Source organism: Podarcis liolepis, assembly GCF_965112155.1.
Source record: "Podarcis liolepis genome assembly, chromosome: 7".
Lineage (NCBI taxonomy): Eukaryota > Metazoa > Chordata > Lepidosauria > Squamata > Lacertidae > Podarcis > Podarcis liolepis.
The window spans coordinates 45,105,708-45,123,967 of NC_139561.1; the positions used below are offsets into that span (position 1 = coordinate 45,105,708).

Here is an 18,260-nt window from a genome sequence, read left to right on the forward strand (position 1 = left end):
GAGCGCCACCACCTGAGAACAGCACCCACCTTTCCTTCGCAGAAAGCCAGAGCTGGCTTGTCCAGAAAAGGAAAAGGGACAGGAACCATATGCACCTGACTTACTGCAGCCAAAAGCCAGGGGTCAAGTCTCCGACACCTCCCCTGCATGACTGAGCATCCACCGTCTCAGGTCAAACACAAGACAGAAGAAGAAGAGTTTGGATTTGATATCCCGCCTTTCACTCCCCTTCAGGAGTCTCAAAGCGGCTAACATTCTCCTTTCCCTTCCTCCCCCACAACAAAAGGTGAGTGGGGCTGAGAGACTTCAAAGAAGTGTGACTGGCCCAAGGTCACCCAGCAGCTGCATGTGGAGGAGCGGAGACACGAACCCGGTTCCCCAGATTACGAGACTATCGCTCTTAACCACTACACCACTCTGGGAGCTCCATCAGGCCCTCATCCAGGGGCAGCAGATGCCCCCCCCCTGGCAACAAAGGAAAAATATTTAACTCTGCTGCCAGGGGGGAAAGGCAAGTGAGGAACGTGCAATTCAAGCAGCTCCCCTGTGGACACACACCTGCTATTGGGAGCACACTCCAAGCCCAGATCCACTATCCACACTCCAGAGCAGGAGGCCACCCCAGCTGCCAACACCCTCAAGCTTCTGGAGACAAAACCTAAAGGTGCCAAAACGTCCCTTGGCCTGGAGGGCAGAATCCCAGCCCAGCTTTTTAACGGAGTCCACAAGAGTAGCAGCCATGACTGAGGCTCCTCCAGGGGCATTTCTCTTTCTCCTCCTCCTCCTCCTCCTCCTCCACGCAGATCTATATTGCGGCACAGCCAGTGGCAGGAAGGAGATGCTGCCAGGGAGGATGAGGGGGGCACTTGGAAGGCTGGCACCAAGCCTGTCTCCACCAGACAATACCCATTTGGGGAGCCCAGATCCAGGCACCTGACAGTCCGCCCTCTTCATTCTGCCATGGTTTCTCTCTCTTCCAGTCACCTCACTGCAAGCTCAGCAAGGAGGAGGAAGAGGAGATCAATATGCCGAACATCTGCTCCATTACAGCAGCCTCAACAAGAGGCTGGCTAGACCCGGCTAAGCAGCAGCAGCAGCAGCAGCGGCAGCTTTTCCCTCCTCTTCCTGCTGCTGCCCTGCCTGGCTTCCCTCTTCTTCTTCTTCTCCTCTGCCTCCTCCTCCTCCTCCCTGGCACTCCCGTACCTGGTTCTGGGATCCCTCCTGCTGCTGCTTGCTGGCCTCCAGCTCTCGCTCCAACTGGAGGACTCGGATGCAGCTCTGTTCCAGCTCTGCCTGTGCCTCTCTCTGCTTGCTCTGCAACTCATAGATCTTCTGCTCCTGAGCATCCAGCTATTGACCCGCCCAGGGAAGAAAGGGAAGAAATTGGGGGGGAGGGGGGAAGAAGAGAGAAATCAATTAGTATTAAAGGGGCTTTAACAAAACAGCATAAAGCACAGACCTTGGGTGGGCAGGTGGGAAAGGGAAGCGCTGCTTGCTTGCCTTCCTGTGGGGATGGGGGGAACCAATATTAGCAGGCCAGGCGTTCTGCCGGGGCCCAAGGAGGGCACAAAGCCAAGACACCTTCCCGCTGCCTCCATGCAGCCGCCACGTGAGAGAGGGGAGAGAGGGGTCTCGGGTACCTTGTCTGCCAGGCTGTCTCTCTCATCCTGCCCAAGCAGGAGCTGGCTCCGAAGCCTCAGGGTCTCTGCAGCTTGCTGCTCCAGCTGAAAGGGGTTTATACAGGAAGGGAGGGAGGAAGAGAGGATTGCGAATGTCAACCAATAAGCAGGGAGAAGACGACAAGACTCAGGGTATTGATCAGCTAGAGCGGCTTGTGCTGCTGCAGCCCCAAAAGCCTTGGGAAGGGAGGGGGAGATACCCCAGACAGGACAGAGTGGAGGCAGAGGCCAAGCGGTGTGAGCAGGAAGCCTAGAGGACCTGGCAATGTGCCAAGTGGGCATCAGCCAATGCTGTGACAGTCCTGCCACCGGAGCTGGTGAGCATTGTGTACTGGCTTCTGGGGCAGTTGTCTGGAGGAAGCTAGACAAGCTGCAGCAGTGCCAGGCCTAACCCTCTTCATACCTTAGAGCAGCATAGTGGTGGGGATAATGGTGCTGCTCTGGCCTCTAGAAGAAAAAGCTCTTCCTGGTGGCCTCTCCACCCCCACCCCACGCCAGAGGGCTTGCCAGGTGCTCCCTGAAAGGTGAAAAACACCCAAGAAGGTGCTGGACAGGGTTGTAGAAGTTCAAAGAACTCCAAGCTTGAGTCGCCACGTCAAATGGGCACCCTGAACCTCCCCAGCCTCTGAGTCAGAATCACCCAGGCCCTGTTGTCTTGGGGTGGGGGCTGTGCTGTGCTGATGGCCAAAGGCGCTTGGTGGATCTGGATGAGGAGAGGCAGTTCTCAAAGGACCCAGCTGCTGGAGCACAGTAGCTGCCCAGGGAAGAGAAAAAGCCAGAGGGTCACTGCCTACGATGCAAACGGAACAAAGGGAATTAGCTCCCACCCATTTTGTGACTTTACAAGGGGTCTGTCCATGACCATGAGCCAAGGTGGCTCAGAGGCCAGGCAGTGAGGTGGGCTGCAAGGGAGGGCTAGAGCATTCATGTCTTGCTTGTGGGCGTCCCATTCTCGCTGGCCACAGTGAGTCACCTGAGCCTCTGACCTGGTCCAGAAGGGCTCTTACGTCTTGCCTGGCAGAGAAACCATCCATTTAATGTCCCTCAGGATTCTCCATCCACAACAGGGGTAGAGTGGTTGGCAGCCTCCAGACCGACAGGAGCAAGGAAGTTCCCCACCCCCAGGGTTGGGCTAAAAGCTGTCTCAGCCATGGCCGTACAGAAGATGCCTCCTCCTCCTGACAAGTAGGCTGGGTCATCTCTCTCTCTCCCCCCTTGTCCCCAGCTCCCCACACATGCATCCATTCTCCTGCTGTAAAGAAGGGGGCAGCATCTTTGGGGCGAATCCCCATCCTATTTAAGCGGAATCAACTCTGCTATTTCTTTTCTTTTCCTTTCTGTTCTGTTCAGAAGCAATTACTTTCATGTCATTTCTGGAGACATTTGCAGGGAAAGCAAGAGCCAGATTATCCGCCCCACCCCCATCCCCAATGGCTTCTGCAGTGGAGGCGAAATATTAAATTAAATGAGGTGTCTATGAAGCTGCTGCGGTTTCAGGTCAAAGACGCCACAGAAAGCCGTGTGCTCTGCTCTGCGCCTGTATGCAAATGGCTGCATTAAAACCGCGGATGTCAACTTGCAACACGTCTCTTCTGCTCCTGGATGATCAAAGCTGATTGCTGAGGCAATTACTGCAAAAGAAAAGAAAATCACGGCCCTACTGCTCCTCCCTCGGCTCTGAGAGTTTAATTGTTTAGCCAAGCTGAAACCGTACCCCCGGCTCCCTTGCGCACATGGCTGCTCCTTGTCTTGCAAGGTACGCGTGCACACCCTCCTTCCTTCCAAGCTCTGCACACAGGGCCAGTCGGCAGCAGCAGCCACAATGCAGAAACACGGATCCCAGCGGGGGCAAGCAGGCTGAGGGGAGATGCTGCCAGTTTGCTCCACCAGGACCTTGCCTTCTTTGTTCATCAGCCCATGTGCACACACAAACCTGGGGGGCCTTGGAGAACCCCCAGCAAGCAGAGAGCCGGCACCTTCCCCAGCTGGAGGAGGTTGCCAGGCTGGCAAAGAGGAGCACCTTCCATGTGCCAAAGGAGTGGGGAGAACATCAGCCCTGCCTCATCACCCTCATCACCCTCTCTTTGCCACGTGGCAAAGATCAGGCAGACCCTGCCTTTGCCTCTCCCTCCCCTCTACTCCTTGGCCACTCCCATTCTAGCTGTCCGCTTCCAACCTTCTCCCTTCTCTGGATCTCTTTTGCCACATATACATGCAGAGAGAAAGCACAATAATGGCTTCCTAACGAGTCAAGAAAAGCTGGGTGGCTCTGCTTTACAGGTTCAGTAGGCAGAGGCCAACTGGGTTGGGTGTAGCAGGTTGCACTCAGTCGGGGGGGGGGGGACAGCAGTGGCAATGCCCACAAACAAGCACATACATTCCCCACCCCTCTGCACAAAGTATGCCTCAGGGGAGACCAGGGCTTCCTTTCCCTCCTTTAAGCCTGAAATATTAGCCGTTTTCTCAGACAGAAAAATCTGTTCCCTTTGTGGGTGGGGAGGGGAGCTGGCTTTGTGGACACCTCCCTGCCTCTCTCCACATTGTCGCTGAAAGGAAAATGGCCGGCGTGTGAGTTGTACAGGGAAACGGTGCGGCATGGCTCCCCCGCCTGCTTTTCCTGGCACTTCCATTCACAACTCTGGCTCAGTCTCTGAGTCCTTTGTTCAGGAAACGGCAAAGCCCTGGCTGTTTCCCTCTGAATGGCAGTTAACTTTGTCCAGTTCAGTGTTTTCTGATTGTTCGTGCTGCCTAGAGAAGCTTTGATTAAACCTCTTAATTTTTCGGCTAAGTTTTCTCTTGTAACAGGGCAAGCCCTTGACCTGGGAGCAGAGAAGAGTGGTCAAAAGAAAAATAACAAGCCAAGGAGAGGGGAGGAGCAGGAGTAGCAGACACAAAGGGACAGAAGGCTGAGCGAGGAGCTGCTGAGTCCCCAGGCCAAACATCTTGCCCCCAGGGGTTGCCAGGGCTGCTTCTCCCTCCTCCTTCTCCACTCACACACCAGAATGCTTCCTGCAAGGAGAGCTTGGCACCAGCAGGAGCGCACCACACACAGCACTCACATTGAGGGTCTGTGTGTGTGTGGAGTGTGTGTTTGTGCTTATTCTGCTCTACCCACTCAGAAAGGAGGAGTCATTGCCTTGGAAGGGACATGCCAATAGTGACCACAAGAACCACTCCTGCCTAGAAGCCATCCTCCTGCTTCCTCTGTGGTGGGGGTGGGGGCTGAGATTCCATCCTACCAGGGACCTGGATGCCTGGGGCTTTTCCTGATCCATCCTTGCAGATCAGAGAATTTCTGCACCCAACGAGCCTCCTCTTTGGCCTGAGCTGCCAAGAAGTCTCCTTTGCCTGCATCTGTCTTGAGAAAAGCAAATCACCAGCACTACCTCTCCCAGCAAGCAGCTGACCATGGGGCATTAATCACCCAGGAAGGCCATGGGTGGGGAACCTGTGGCCCACTAGATGTTGTTGGACTTCATCTTCCATTGCCTCAGCTGGCTTGATGATAATGGGAGTTCTCTCACTGATGCTTTGCTACCTGGTAGAATCCTTCTGATCCACCTTTAATGCTTTCTGAATTATTGTCCAAGTGTATACAAAGGACATTCATTGTATTTTTCTTTTCTGTATTCTGTTACATCTCGTTCCCCCACAGTTTCACCCCCATCCCACTCAGAGAATGTTGGGAGGTTTTTGGCTCTGTCCAAACAATGTTTACACAGAGGAAAGTCCAACTTGTGAATTGTATCTGGTCAGTATATGGATGATTACAGCCTAAACCAGTGGTTCTCAACCTGTGGGTCCCCAGATGTTGTTGGACTACAACTCCCATCATCCCTGAGCTGTGGCCTTGCTAGCTTGGGATGATGGGAGTTGTAGTTCAACAACATCTGGGGATCCACAGGTTGAGAAAGGCTGGAAACCACGGGTAGGCAAACTAAGGCCTGGGGGCCGGATCCGGCCCAATCGCCTTCTAAATCAAGCCCACGGATGGTCTGGGAATCAGCATTTTTACATGAGTAGAATGTGTGCTTTTATTTAAAAGGCATCTCCGGGTTATTTGTGGGACACAGGAATTCGTTCATTTTTTTCTCTTCAAAATACAGTCCAGCCCCCCACAAGGTTTGAGGGACAATGGACCGGCCCCCTGCTGGAAAAGTTTGCTGACCCCTGGCCTAAACCAAGTGCAGGCTGCATTTAGCAGCAGCCTTCTAGAACTCCCCAGACATGCCTGCTGAGAGATCAACCCAAGAGTAGACTTTGCAGCTAATGCTTGGCCAGAAAACTCTGCCTGTGTTTCCTTCCTGCCTCTCTGGAACTGCTTGGATCCCAGGTTAGGTCCCAGGTCAATAACAAGGGACCAATTCCTCGTCAAGGTGATCCAAGGAGCCATGGCCCCCAGACAGGCTCGAAAGCAAATGCACGAGAAAAGCTCCTGCCTCTTACAACCCCTCAGTTACCAGCGCCCACCAACCCAGGATCCCTCCAGTTAAAACAAGAGGAAGCTTTTGATTAACCTTACTGCCTTCAATCTGTACTGGTGGCCCTCAACTGTGCCTCTTCTGTCACTACTCAGGACAGAGAGAAACCTCAGGCAAAAGTGGCAAGCGAGCCCACCCCACACGTAGCACAAGCCTTACCAGCTGTGGCAGGGAGCTCAGTTGTGACTCCAGGAGGAGCTCCTCCTGCAGATGACACGCCACCTCCAAGTCTTTCTGGGAGAGTTCGTTCTGCAGATCTGTGATGGTCTCTTGCAGTTCTTTAATTTTAGCTGCTTTCTCCAGAACCTGCAATGCACAAACCCATCATGTACCTGGATTTTGGTAAGCAGTCTGCCCTGGGTGCGGCAGAGGGTCGGGTGCTTCTGCAGTGCCAGTTTTTGACACAAAAAGGGGAGCAGTGCAATAACATACCCTGGAACCACGATATTTTGGGGCTGAAGCTGGAGCGTGGCAGATTGCAGCAGGAATGGCCTGCAGGCCACACTTCAGAGCTGGGGAGGCACCAACCAAGGCCTCCAACACAGACTTCTCCTTTCCTTGCTCTTAAACACACCTGCTGAAACTCACATTCTGTTTCCACACTTGGGCAACCTCGCTGGACTCTTTTTATTCCCCATTTACTTATTCGTTAAATGTATGCCCTACCCTTCAATGGTGAACCAGCATTCCCAGTGCAGTTTACAAAAGCTTACAAAATAAAAAAGTAGAAAAACATGTATATTGCTTTTAGAAAATTCCAAGGAAAGACAAAAAGCTGTGCATCAGAGCATGTATGTCATCTCCCTCTCCGCCCCAATAAAAGCACCTCCCACCATCTTCCTTTAAGTTACATTGAGTCGGGGAGGGGGTAAAATGACACAAATTCTCTGCTTTGAGAGCTCCTACCTGAGACAGAGAGCTTCCTGGCCAGCACTGTCTCTCCCAGCAGGGAATAACATTTGTGTGGAATTGCTGAAACCATGCAGAAAAATCACGTGGAGACAGAGCAATTTCCAGCAGGCATGTCAAAGCCAAGAAATGTCAGCCTGATGGAAGCGGCTGGGAAGGCTGCAAGTGGGTGTGTCCTCTTCCCCAGCTCTGTGCATTGCAAGCAGAGTGAGGTCCAAGAACATAGCCCATCCCCCTGGCAGCGCCAGGGAAGAGATGATATCAGGCACCACGTCACTGGACCCAGGAAGCGCTTTTCAAGAAAACAGAGAACAGTTTCACTCACAACTCACTTGGCCCAGGAAGAGCGGCTCACACCTGCTTTGGGAGCGACCTTTCCAATTGGTTTTGGGAAGGGGAAAGATGAAGGTAAAATGGCAATTCCCTTAAGCACCATTCTGGGAATGGGAAATTTTAACGATGCAAAGCAGCAAGGTCAGACAATGTGTCCAGGCAGCCTAAAGGAAGCTGCTTGGAGTTGAAATCCCTTCATTAGGCATCACCTGATGACTTGTCTTCCTGAAGGCCGAGGCCTGTTTCGGCTGTGCTTCAAGGCCTCTTCCAACTCCTACTGCTGCAGCCCATCACGGGAACTATTCCTGCAATGCTATGGTCCTTGGCTCCCAGTTCTGGTGGCCCTGTGGCTGCAGCTGCTTCTTGCTTTGTGACCTCTAGTGAGAGGAGGGAGCAATCCCCATCTTCTCCCATTCTGATATTTCAAAGCCAGGCCTGCCTCTCCCTCCCATCTCCCCGCTCCACATTATTAATGAATTGGAAAGCAGACATCATTAGGTGTGGGAGACTGTTTCTTTCAAAATCTGTAGAAGCCTTCATCGGACTCCCCAGGGCCAGGCTGCTGTTCTCAACATAGTCTTATTAGCATTGCCGCCTCTGTAGCCTGCCATGCAAACTGCACTGCTCGGCACTTTCCAGCACTTGACCCTTCTGCAGATGGAATTAATTTCCTCTTTGAAGATCCAGCGGCAGGCCGTTGCAGCTGCCATTGTTGTGCTTGTTAAGGAAAGGAGCGCTCCCATGAAGGCAGGGGCTGACCGATCATGGGCGGATGGAGGGCAAGAGAGCCTGAAATGGAAGCAGCTGCAGAAGCTTGGGAGGAAAGCCCTTCCTGGCGGCTCCTCCACAAGCAGACTTTTTTTCCCATGCAAAGCACACACAAAAGGGCTGGGTGAGCATATTTGCACATGTGACCTGCTCTGTGCTGGAGGCTCAGGGTACGTAGGCTGGAACCAGAGCAAATTAAGAAGACCTCCCATGCCCCGCTCAGAAGAGCCTGGCCTTTGGCACCCTGGGCAGAAAGAAAGCTCCTTTCACCCATCACTGTTTGTTTCATTTGGTCCCAAGTCTGATTTTAAGGGGGGTGGGAATAATCACCTATGGCATTTTGTGTGGAATGGTTCATGCTCAAAGGATCCTGCACAGGATCACAGGATGGAAAGGAGTTCAGTTTCCTGGGATTGCCAATAAATGCTTCTATGTGCTGAGAACCAAGTTCTTGTGACATCTGCAGCACCGTTGAAGCAGAAGCTGCTGAGGGTTAAATCCTCACAGAGAGGAAGAGGAATGCAGCTCCCCTCCCTCGGTCATAATTTATTAAAAGTCTCACAAATAATTAAAGAAAGGTAGATTTCACCAACCTTATGTCCCTTAGGACTATTATGAGGTGTTTGGGCAAGATTATGATTTCCTCCGCTCTCAGTCACTCACCCTTGTCCCTCAAAAACTTCTCGGTCCTAAAGCATGGAAGGCAGCTTTTCTGAGTATCAGAGGTTAATCCCTGTTATCTCTGTTTTCCCAGAGATAATGAGATAAACAAGATTTGTGGTTTGGCTATCATTAATCACCATATAATTATCCCCATCGACAGTGTGTCAACAAGAGATATCTAGTCTGCCATCTTTCCTCCTGGAAGTCGAGGGCATGACTGCATTTCATTTGCCTGCCTTCTTCTCTCAAGCCTTCATGGTTGGACCAGGTCCTTCAGTTCCAGCTGTTCCACTTCCACATATGGAAGTAAGAAGTGGCTTGTTGGAGCTCCAGATTGGAGCAAAAGGGCCCAAGAATTTGTGACCGACTGACAAGCCTCTACCCTTGTTGAGAGGCAGAAGTAATGCCTGACGTCTTGCCTTCCCCACTGTGCCTCTCTCCTCCTCTGATTCTTTTCTAATGTCTCCCATGCCAAAGCAGAAGCCCGCCTGTTACGAGGAAGTTGACTGAGGATGTGAGGAATGCATTGAAAGAGATTTAGAGTCTTCCTCTCAGCTACAGAAGGCAGATCTTTCTCGGAGAGAGAACAGCATTGCTTTTTGTTGGAGATTCTCCTGGATTCTCAGACGCAAACAAGCACTGGGATGTTGATAGCTGACAGTTTCAAGATGCAGCAAGAGTAACATCCCAGGAAACCTACAGCAATTGGGCCACAATGAATCCATTTCCAGAGTCCTGAGTAATCATTGTTGGTGACTTGTGGAAGTCCGCTGGTAGTTCACCACACATCAACCAGGCTGAAAGATCAGCAGAGTATGCAGAGTCCCAGAAGAGCCTTCAGAGAATTCCTGCTCCCAGCAAAACAGCTTCTTCCAGAGTCCCTGGTTAAGGGAAAATCTCCTCTCCCAGGCCGTTCAAACTAACAAAGTGTTTATTGTCTCCGGATACAAGCAAAGGTAAACACTACTATCTGCTATATACAATTCCTCTGGTCTTTGAAGTAAAGATACATATGTACAGAGATCCACTAACACTATCACCATGCTAGCTAACACTGCTGTGTATAACCTACAGCCTCTTCCTTTGATTCTCACAGAGTCAGACCCTGGCAGCAAATAGGATAGCAGCAGGTTTTGCAACAGGACACAACCATCAAAGACAGGAACATGATGTAATCAATGCCCTAGAGACTATTATACCTGGTTCTACATTCTTGAACCAATTCTTGAACCTTGCTGGTGTTGCTATGGTAAACCAGTGCACAGAAGATCCAGATGTGGGAGATGCACTTCTCAAGAATGAAGCAGATGGTGACTGCACTTTCCTTCAAGCTTCCATTGGGTGGCTGTTCCCAGTTTGCATTATTACAGAAGTTGGATGAAGCAGAAGCACAGTTAAAACAATGAAGTGACCTGCTCTGGTATGGCATTTTGTGTGTGTGTAGGACGGTGGTATGTAGAAACATAATGGAAATCTTCCCATGTATATGGGTACATCTAAAGTTCACAGGCCAGAAGAAATTAAGAAGCCAGCACCTGCTTGAGTGAGAGCCAACACATTGTCCCTTGTAAATCAGGAAAAGATGGCCCTGCATACATATATAGATGGAAATGCCTGCTCAACCTCACCAGAGCTTTAGGGAAAGGTTTTCAGAACTGCCACATTGGTAGGCAGCTACTGGCAAATGAAGGGCAAAAGCATTCCTGCTCTCCTTCCCTTCCTTGGCCTCAAAGTGCTGATTCTGATCATCCTTCTTTCCTCCCAGGCAGGCTAGCCCAGCTAGTCCAGTCTCTGCTTGTGCTGCTGCAGTCGCCTCCAGAAAGGTAAACCCTACCTCTGCTTTCACTTTCTCCTGGGTGTGACCAGCATCTCTCAGCTGAAGATCCAGCTCACAAGTAAAGTGCTCTTTCAGTCCCCAAAGAGACTTCAGTTCTGCTTGCTCCATCTCCTGTCCTGGCAGACAGTACCTACACAAAGGGAGGAAGGGAAGGCCAGTCAGAAAAGGTACAAAGGCTGCACAGAAGAATTTGGGAAAAAGGAACAAACAAATTGGTTTTAGGGAAGCATCTGCTGTAGCTTTGCTTGGCATGCAGAATGCTTCTGGCTCAATCCCTTGTATCTCTAGCTAGGAAAGGATCAGGTGATAGGAATTGTCTTCCTTTCTCTGCTGGAGAACCTGGAGAGAACTGTCCTCAAATGGGTGGACAGACAGCCCGACCTGGTAAAAGTTCTCTCTCCCTCTGCTCATCTAGACCGACCACTCACTCACTCAGTAAAGCAGTGTTCCCCAACCCCAACGGTTGTTTCTTTCAAGAGGCTGCTGTGCGCATACCTTGTATACCCTGAATGGGCACCTCCAGGCATGATGCATGGCTGCAGCTCTAGCACTATTTGCCCCTGTGAGTCACCAATGAGCATGCCGTGGCCTGGAAAGGGCTCTAGGGCTTGGATGGAAAGGTTTATGGGGTCTTAGTGCAGTGGCAAAGCATCTGCATGGCATGCAAAAGGTCCCAGGCACAACCTCCGGCATCCACAGGTTAGGATGAAAAAGACCCTGGAGAGCAACTGCTAGCCCTGAGCAAAGCTGGACTAATAGTCTGACTCAGCAGAAGAAGGCAGCTTTCTATTTTCCTCTGGAGCCCCAACTGGCAGGCTTTGTGACCACCTTGTCAAAGCAATGCCTGAGATGCTTCCCCCCCCCCACAGGATCCTTGCTGAAGTTTAATCCAGGCTCTCTGGCTTCTCAACATCCCCACACTGGGGGTGGCAGCTCCTATCTATATATGTATAGCTATTTCGGTCTGTGGGAGGAGATGTCAGCATCTTTCACTTGCTGTGAGTTCCAAGAATACTTTTTTTCAGACAAGTCTTTTGTATTCTGTTGGAAGGGAACGGGGTGGGGGAAGAGACATTCCCATTTTCATAGCATTTGACAGGACTCCACTTGGGACTGGGGGTAATATCTCCCCTTCCTGAACAAGAGCCAGGCCTTTCGGTTGGATGAAAATCCTGCCTCTCAAGTTCCAGAGGGAGGGCATTAGCAGCCTCTGGAAAGATGAGAAAGAAAGAGAGCTCACGGACACAGCCCAAGTTTTCCTGCCTCTGAAAAATGAGGGGGGGAAAGAGGTTGCAAAGGTATACCTAACACTGCATTTTCTAAAAAGAGGAAATGGTTTGCAAGTTTAGCTACCTCTGCTGAAGGTGGCATAACAAGGGAATGGAACGTGTGTGTTAACCTTGAAAACCTCTCTGTTCACAAGCCCTCTCTCTCTCTCTCTCTCTTTCTTGTATGCACAGGCGGGCACGCACATGCACACTTCCCACGCAGAATGCTGGTTTGCCCACTGGGAACTCTAACCCTCAGGCTAACCCTACAGCAAGTATTAACCTACTTATTGCACCCGGAGGCAACACAGAGGGGCAGAAAGGGCTGCATTTGGGGGAAGAGGATGAGCAGAGCTTAGCATTAACTGCTCCCTGAAATCATCTGAAGGAGGCAAGCAAGGCAACTTAATATAGGAAGGAAGGCAATTCGCAGACAGACGTTTGGAACCGGCAGAATGATGAAACAATTATTTGGTGGCAAATTTGGCTGGTAAGAGAGTGAATATGACCAAATCACATGACTGCACCCAGCCTGTGTCAAGAATATGAGTTTTATCATCATTAAAGTCAAGAGCCAAGCAGGCCATCAAGCCACTACGTCACAAAGTATGGATGAAGACCCCAGGGGAAACCAGAGACGACACTGGTAGGCAGAGACTGGGGAAATCTATGCCAAAGGGCGTGGAGAGCCACAAAGCATCTGCATTAATCTAATGGCCCAAACCACTCTGGAAGCCCTTGGCTGAAGCAGGGAGGCAGATACAGTGGTGCCCCGCAAGACGAATGCCTCGCAAGACGAAAAACTCGCTAGACGAAAGGGTTTTTCGGTTTTGCGTTGCTTCACTAGACGAATTTCCCTATGGGCTTGCTTCACAAGAAGAAAACGTCTTGCGCTTTTTTCTTAAAGCCGCTTGAAGAGGCGCAGTTGCGACGGACACAATCTGACCTTAAATTTTCCACTTTGGCCCATTAACAATATATTTTTGCTTAATTCTTTATAACATTTCTGCTAAAGCCATATAACCTCATTCCAGCATCCTCCTAACATTAATTTTGCAATATTTCTGTAAATATACTTTAAATTTTTTCCAATCTTCTTCCACCGACTCTTCTCCCTGGTCTCGGATTCTGCCAGTCATTTCCGCCAATTCCATGTAGTCCATCAGCTTCATCTGCCATTCTTCCCGGGTGGGCAAACTTAAGTCTTGTCATTGGCACATGAGAGAGCCCCAAGAGACATTACTAGAGTTCTCGGGTGGGGTTCTGAAGGGGGGAGCTCAGGACCCTGAAGGGTTCAATTAGGAATTGAAGAGAATTGTTGCTGGTGATACAAGATTGGGATGGACTGAATGACCTGAAATGGAGGAGGGCTGATCATTAAAGAAAAGAGGAATACCAAGTGTGACAATTTGGGAAAGCTCAAAAGAAAACTCAAGAACGCAAGTGAATGATGGGAAGCAGCAAGGCTGGGCTGCAGCCCCAAAGGAGAATAAAAACTTCTTTGGTGGAGGGATTTCTGTGCACATGGAATTGTGTTACCAGTACACAATCTGGTCACTGTGGCTGTTCCTTGAGAACCTCAGCTTCTATTCCGAGGAGAAACCACCACTGCCACTGCCCAACCTTTTCACTCTCCTGGCTGGGGAAGCACAGCAGAATTAGGGTTTGCCAATGATTTGTGCTCTGGGTAAAAACTCAAGACCTGGCTGCCTCCCTGTGGGCTTGCCTCTCACTTCTCCAGCCACCTCCATGAAGCAAAACTAATGAGCGAAATCCTCCTAGAAGTCGAACACTGAGTTTAGAATAAAAACACAGAAATTTAAAATGTGTATGCAAAACAAACACATTTGTGCATATTCTATTTCTCACACAGGGTTTGAATCTTTAATGTGACTATTGGTTTTTCCAGACATGGATTTTTTTCTCCACGTTAATAAAAGAAAAATGTGTGAAGTGCATCTGCAAGGTGGATCATGCCAAGGCTGGGAGTAGTGATCTTTTTAGACATTTGAGTTTCACTCACATAGTTACAACCAGGCATCTCCTCCCTGGCACAATATGGGAAGGAACAGAACTCAGTGGCAGAGCATCTGTTTGTCATGCTGGAGGCCCAGGCTGAGTTCCCAATGGCACCTCCTGGCATCAGGTGACACCAAAAGTCTTTCTCTGGCCAAGACCTTGAACCATACTGGGCAAGATGGACCTGATGTAAGGTAGCTTACTGACATTCAGAAACAGCAGCTGCTAGCTGTCTGATGGAGGAATGGGCCATGCAGTCTTTTGTGGCCAGCCTCTGAACTGTATTGTCAGGTCAGGGAAGCGTAGACTCCTATGCTCTGGCTTCCGAGTTCTCCTGCTTCTGGGCACTGACAAGGCAGAGAGTCCAGCTGGTACCAGGGTAGATAAAATTCCACTTTTTAAAATTTAAATCGCTTTTTTAAAAAACTGATTTTTTGAAATTAAGATTGGATTTTTAAAATAAAATGCTTTGGGGGGGAATCTTTTTAAAGAGTTTTCTATTTAAGTTACATAGTAGTCCAAAGGCTATTCATCAGGAAATAAGGATTTAAGTTTTTCATGTGTGCTGAAACTCAGTTGTTGTTTTTTTTTAAAAAAAAGTTTAACCACATCACTTAACAAACATGGATACATATGCTACAACGTTATTGTTTTAGTTAAATAAATTGTTTAAATTGTTATTAAGGAAGTGATTATTTTTCTCCTTCCAATAAAGTACAGCAGAAAAGTTGTCAAAATATAAACAGTTAACTTATTAAACCTCACAATAATTTCATAATTATCTATTTATTTCTAATAGTATAACCAAATCAGTAATTTTTGATATAACTGTAAAAACTACTCTAAAAAATTATTCTTCCAAAAATGAAACCTTCATCTGGCTGTAAATATTAAGATTATACCAGCAGGAATGTCTTTCTGTAAAAAAATAAAAATAAAAATTAAATCAAGTCTCAATGACTAGTGATTTAAATCAAATCCACTCTAGCTGGTACTCAGACACCATAGCTCGTTTCAATGGCAGGACTGATTCAGAGGTCTGTGCTAAGGGAATCTGTGTGGCTCACCAAAGTATCTTGGTGTATTGGTAGTGCCCTGAAAGACACCGAGCAAATTCCTTCCACTGAAAGTATACAGGGGGATTTAATCTACTTAGCAGGGATTAATCAAAGATTTGTTAAAAGATTTAAAGATTTTGCGCACTTTGCCCAGCAATGGCTGTGGAAGGCAATAAGCATAGTCGCCAAAAGGGTTGAGCTGCTAGGCTAGTTCCTGTGGCAAGAGCAACTCTACCTCAACATAGACATAATAGCCTTCTACTACAAAAGGCTGGAAGCCAACCAGGAAATGGTTCCTACTGAAGCAAGAAGCGGTTTAAATTTACAAGACACAATACCACCAACTTAAGAGTTATCAACATTACCTTCTACCTGCTTACCGCCAGCCACCTAAGGAAAGTCATCACAAAGTCTTAATGATGCTCCCATGGAATGCTCCGAGTCAAGCTTTGGTCAACCTCCAGAGCAGAGAGTTTAAAGGAATGTTTGGCTCTTGTTCCAAGGGCTGCATGCAAAAACCATGCAGTCAAAACAGAAAAACTGCCCCATTTCCGGATGTACATCAGTCACCGTGGGGCTAGAAGCCCAGTGCTTGGAGTCCATGAAACACTGCACTGTCCAGACCCTTCAGTCAAAGAAAGAGATGAGCAGGGGGGATCCCATGAACCCCCCCCCCGAAAAGCCTTGGAGGAAGAGGGGCCTGGAATGTGCCTGCTCCACTCCCTCTTTTGCCTACTCTCTGTGTTGTGTGGTGGTGCTGCTGCTGCTGCTGCAGTTAACCTGAGCAACACCCTCCCAAGGTGGGAAGAGCAAACTGGGCCAGGTCTGGCCTGGGAAAGGAAAGAGTTGAGAGGAGGAAGGGAGGGAGAGGCTTTCACTGGTGTTCAGAGGGAGCCTCTGCACAGGACAAATTCACAGACAGACACTGGCACTCATAAATTATACAACTCATTTGCATATTCCAGTCATGAAACATTATGCAAATACTGCCTGATTTGCATAATGGATTCCAGTCACCGCTTCAATTGCTTTGTGTGTGTGTTTTTTTAAAAAAACAAAACGAAATAAAAGGCAAAGGCTGGTTCCAGCTGGCCACCCCGCCTCGTCTGCTTGGCCCTTTGCCTCCAGGGGGTGGGGTGGGGGGAGGCAAAAGCACCCTAAGCCCTGGCATGAGAAATATTGCCCTTAATTGCAACCCACCAACTTGGACCTGGTTGAGATTCTTCACCAGAAGCCACGCATCTGAGCCAATTAGGGAGGAAGAAATGAGGAGGCAAGACCAGGGAAAGAGGGAGACGTTTTCCGTCATTGCTAGCATGGCTGGAGGTGGGAAATCCTTCCCTTCCTAACTGCTTAATTATATACAACAGAGACTATCTCTGTATTTGGTGATAATAAGCCAAGCTGGGGGTGGGGGACACTTCTTGTCTCCTCAGAGCTCAGAAGAGCTTTCGTTTTTTAGAAGAGGGATGGGAGGAGGGGCTCCTCTGATTATTTATAACGAACTGTAATAGCAACACATTGCAAAGGATGAGATGGGAGGGTGTCGCTCGCCTTCCATCAGCAGCCAACGTTGCTCACTTCTCCTGCAGGGGCTGGCTGCGCTGCGCTGCTGTGGGCGCCTCCCTCCTGCCCCCCTGTGAAAGGCAGAAATGTGCCAAGCGGCTGGCGTCGGCACCCTGTGGGAAAAGTTGACTGTAATTCTTTTGCTTTTAAAATCAATTAATCCGTGTGTTAATTAACGTCAAGTCGACAGAAGGAGGAGGGGAGAGTGAGAGTGAGAGAGAGAGAGGGTGGGTGGGAGGGAAGAAAGGAAAGAGCTGCCTGCAAGGGCGGATGGCAGACTCGTTGGCACGGTGCCATCCATTCAGTGGCAACGCCACAGTTTCGTGTGATAAGAGCAGCAGCGGGCATATGTTCTGGGGGTCCTGTACGTGGGCCAGACAGTGCGGAGCAGCAAGGGGAGATTAGCCAGAGCCCGGGAGCAGACAACAAGCGGCAGCCGAGGGCACGGGGTGCCAGGAGGAGGAGGGCAAGCTCGCCTCTCCCTTGGACTCCAGAGATCCAGGGGCTCCCCCACAGGCAAGGCGCCAACTGGACCCCTCCGCCATTTCAGCTTCATTCTGCTGCAGTGGAGCCAGCGCAACGGAAGACAAAGGCCGCCATTTCCGCCATGATGCCACTCCCAAGCCCAGGCTGGCATCCTTGAGCCTTTAAAAGAAGAAAGGAAAAGAAGGAGGCGCCAAGAGCAAAAACAGCCCCCCGTCTGCTTGCCCCTCCTGCGTTGCTGTGCCAGGGGCAACTGGGCATCTGTCGGCGTAACAGAAGGCACGCAAATGGCTTGTTCGCTGCAAGCTGTTGGTTTGTTCGCCAGGCAGGTTCATTTATAGCTAGAACCAGAAAGAGAGAAGACACTCCAGCCCAGTCAACAACCAGCTAACTGGAGACAGCCACCATTGAAGAAGAGATGCCACAGGAAGCATCAGGAACGCAGGCTCTGGCTGATACCAGCTGCCAGTCAGTGGACCAGAGAGTGATGCCAAACCTGCAGCGAAAGAGAGAGAGGAGATTGGGGGGCGGGGGTGGACAAGGACGAGCTGGAAGGTCTCCCGTAAGACCTTTGAAGGCAGGCAGAAAAGAGCATTATTTGGGTGTTCAGGGCTGGAGAGAGAACATTTCGCAATGCTTCTCTATGGACGCGTGACTGCTGCGTGTGAATGCGCACCTGAAGGCACAGACACTGGCACACACAGAGATAGGTATGTACAAGACGGGTGTGCCTGTATGCCCACTCGTTTGAGCATGAACTCAGATTTTATCCATGTGTGCATGCTTGCACACACATGTTGATGCCTGTGTATGTGCACGTGTGTAAGTTAGAAAGTGCAAGTGTGCGAGAGCGAGTGAGTGAGAGAATGCCCGTGTATACACTTGCCACTTTTAACCCAGGTATACACAGATGTTCCCCCCTCCACCCAGAAAAAACAAACAAACCCACCCACCCACCCTTCTTCAGAAGCAGTAGCAGATTTATTTCCATGCGTTGCTATCACCAGGGAGATGAATGGGGCCGATGGGACGCCCTTTGCAAGATCCACTATGGAGTGTGTGTGTGTGTGTGTAGGGGGGGGGAGAAAGAAAAAGAGGGGGGGGAGAGAGAGAATATATACCACTAAGATCTGCACCAACTTGAAAGCAGAGCGAGATCTGGAAGGTGCTACTCCTGACGCCCAGGTGGCACACTA

The 18,260-nt window shown here is 49.9% G+C and overlaps 1 protein-coding gene and 1 long non-coding RNA gene across 12 annotated transcripts in view; one reads left to right on the plus strand and one right to left on the minus strand.

Moving 5' to 3' along the window:
* PMFBP1 (polyamine modulated factor 1 binding protein 1) overlaps window positions 1–18,260 on the minus strand; it is a 79,728-nt gene that overhangs the window by 23,169 nt on the left and 38,299 nt on the right. For all 11 annotated transcript variants that reach the window (XR_014528519.1, XR_014528520.1, XM_083513493.1 and 8 more), the window contains 4 exons: window positions 10,668–10,800; window positions 6,320–6,466; window positions 1,641–1,724; window positions 1,204–1,350 (listed from right to left, as the gene is read on the minus strand). Coding sequence is in view for 9 of the 11 variants with exons in the window: in XM_083513493.1 (XP_083369619.1) it covers window positions 1,204–1,350; window positions 1,641–1,724; window positions 6,320–6,466; window positions 10,668–10,800 (511 nt within the window). In the remaining 2 variants the exon portion in view is untranslated. The remainder of the gene's footprint in view (window positions 1–1,203; window positions 1,351–1,640; window positions 1,725–6,319; window positions 6,467–10,667; window positions 10,801–18,260) is intronic.
* Window positions 6,462–12,694, plus strand: LOC310711704. Its single transcript, XR_014528605.1, has 3 exons — window positions 6,462–7,477; window positions 10,599–10,656; window positions 12,131–12,694. It is a non-coding gene; the product is annotated as an uncharacterized lncRNA (long non-coding RNA).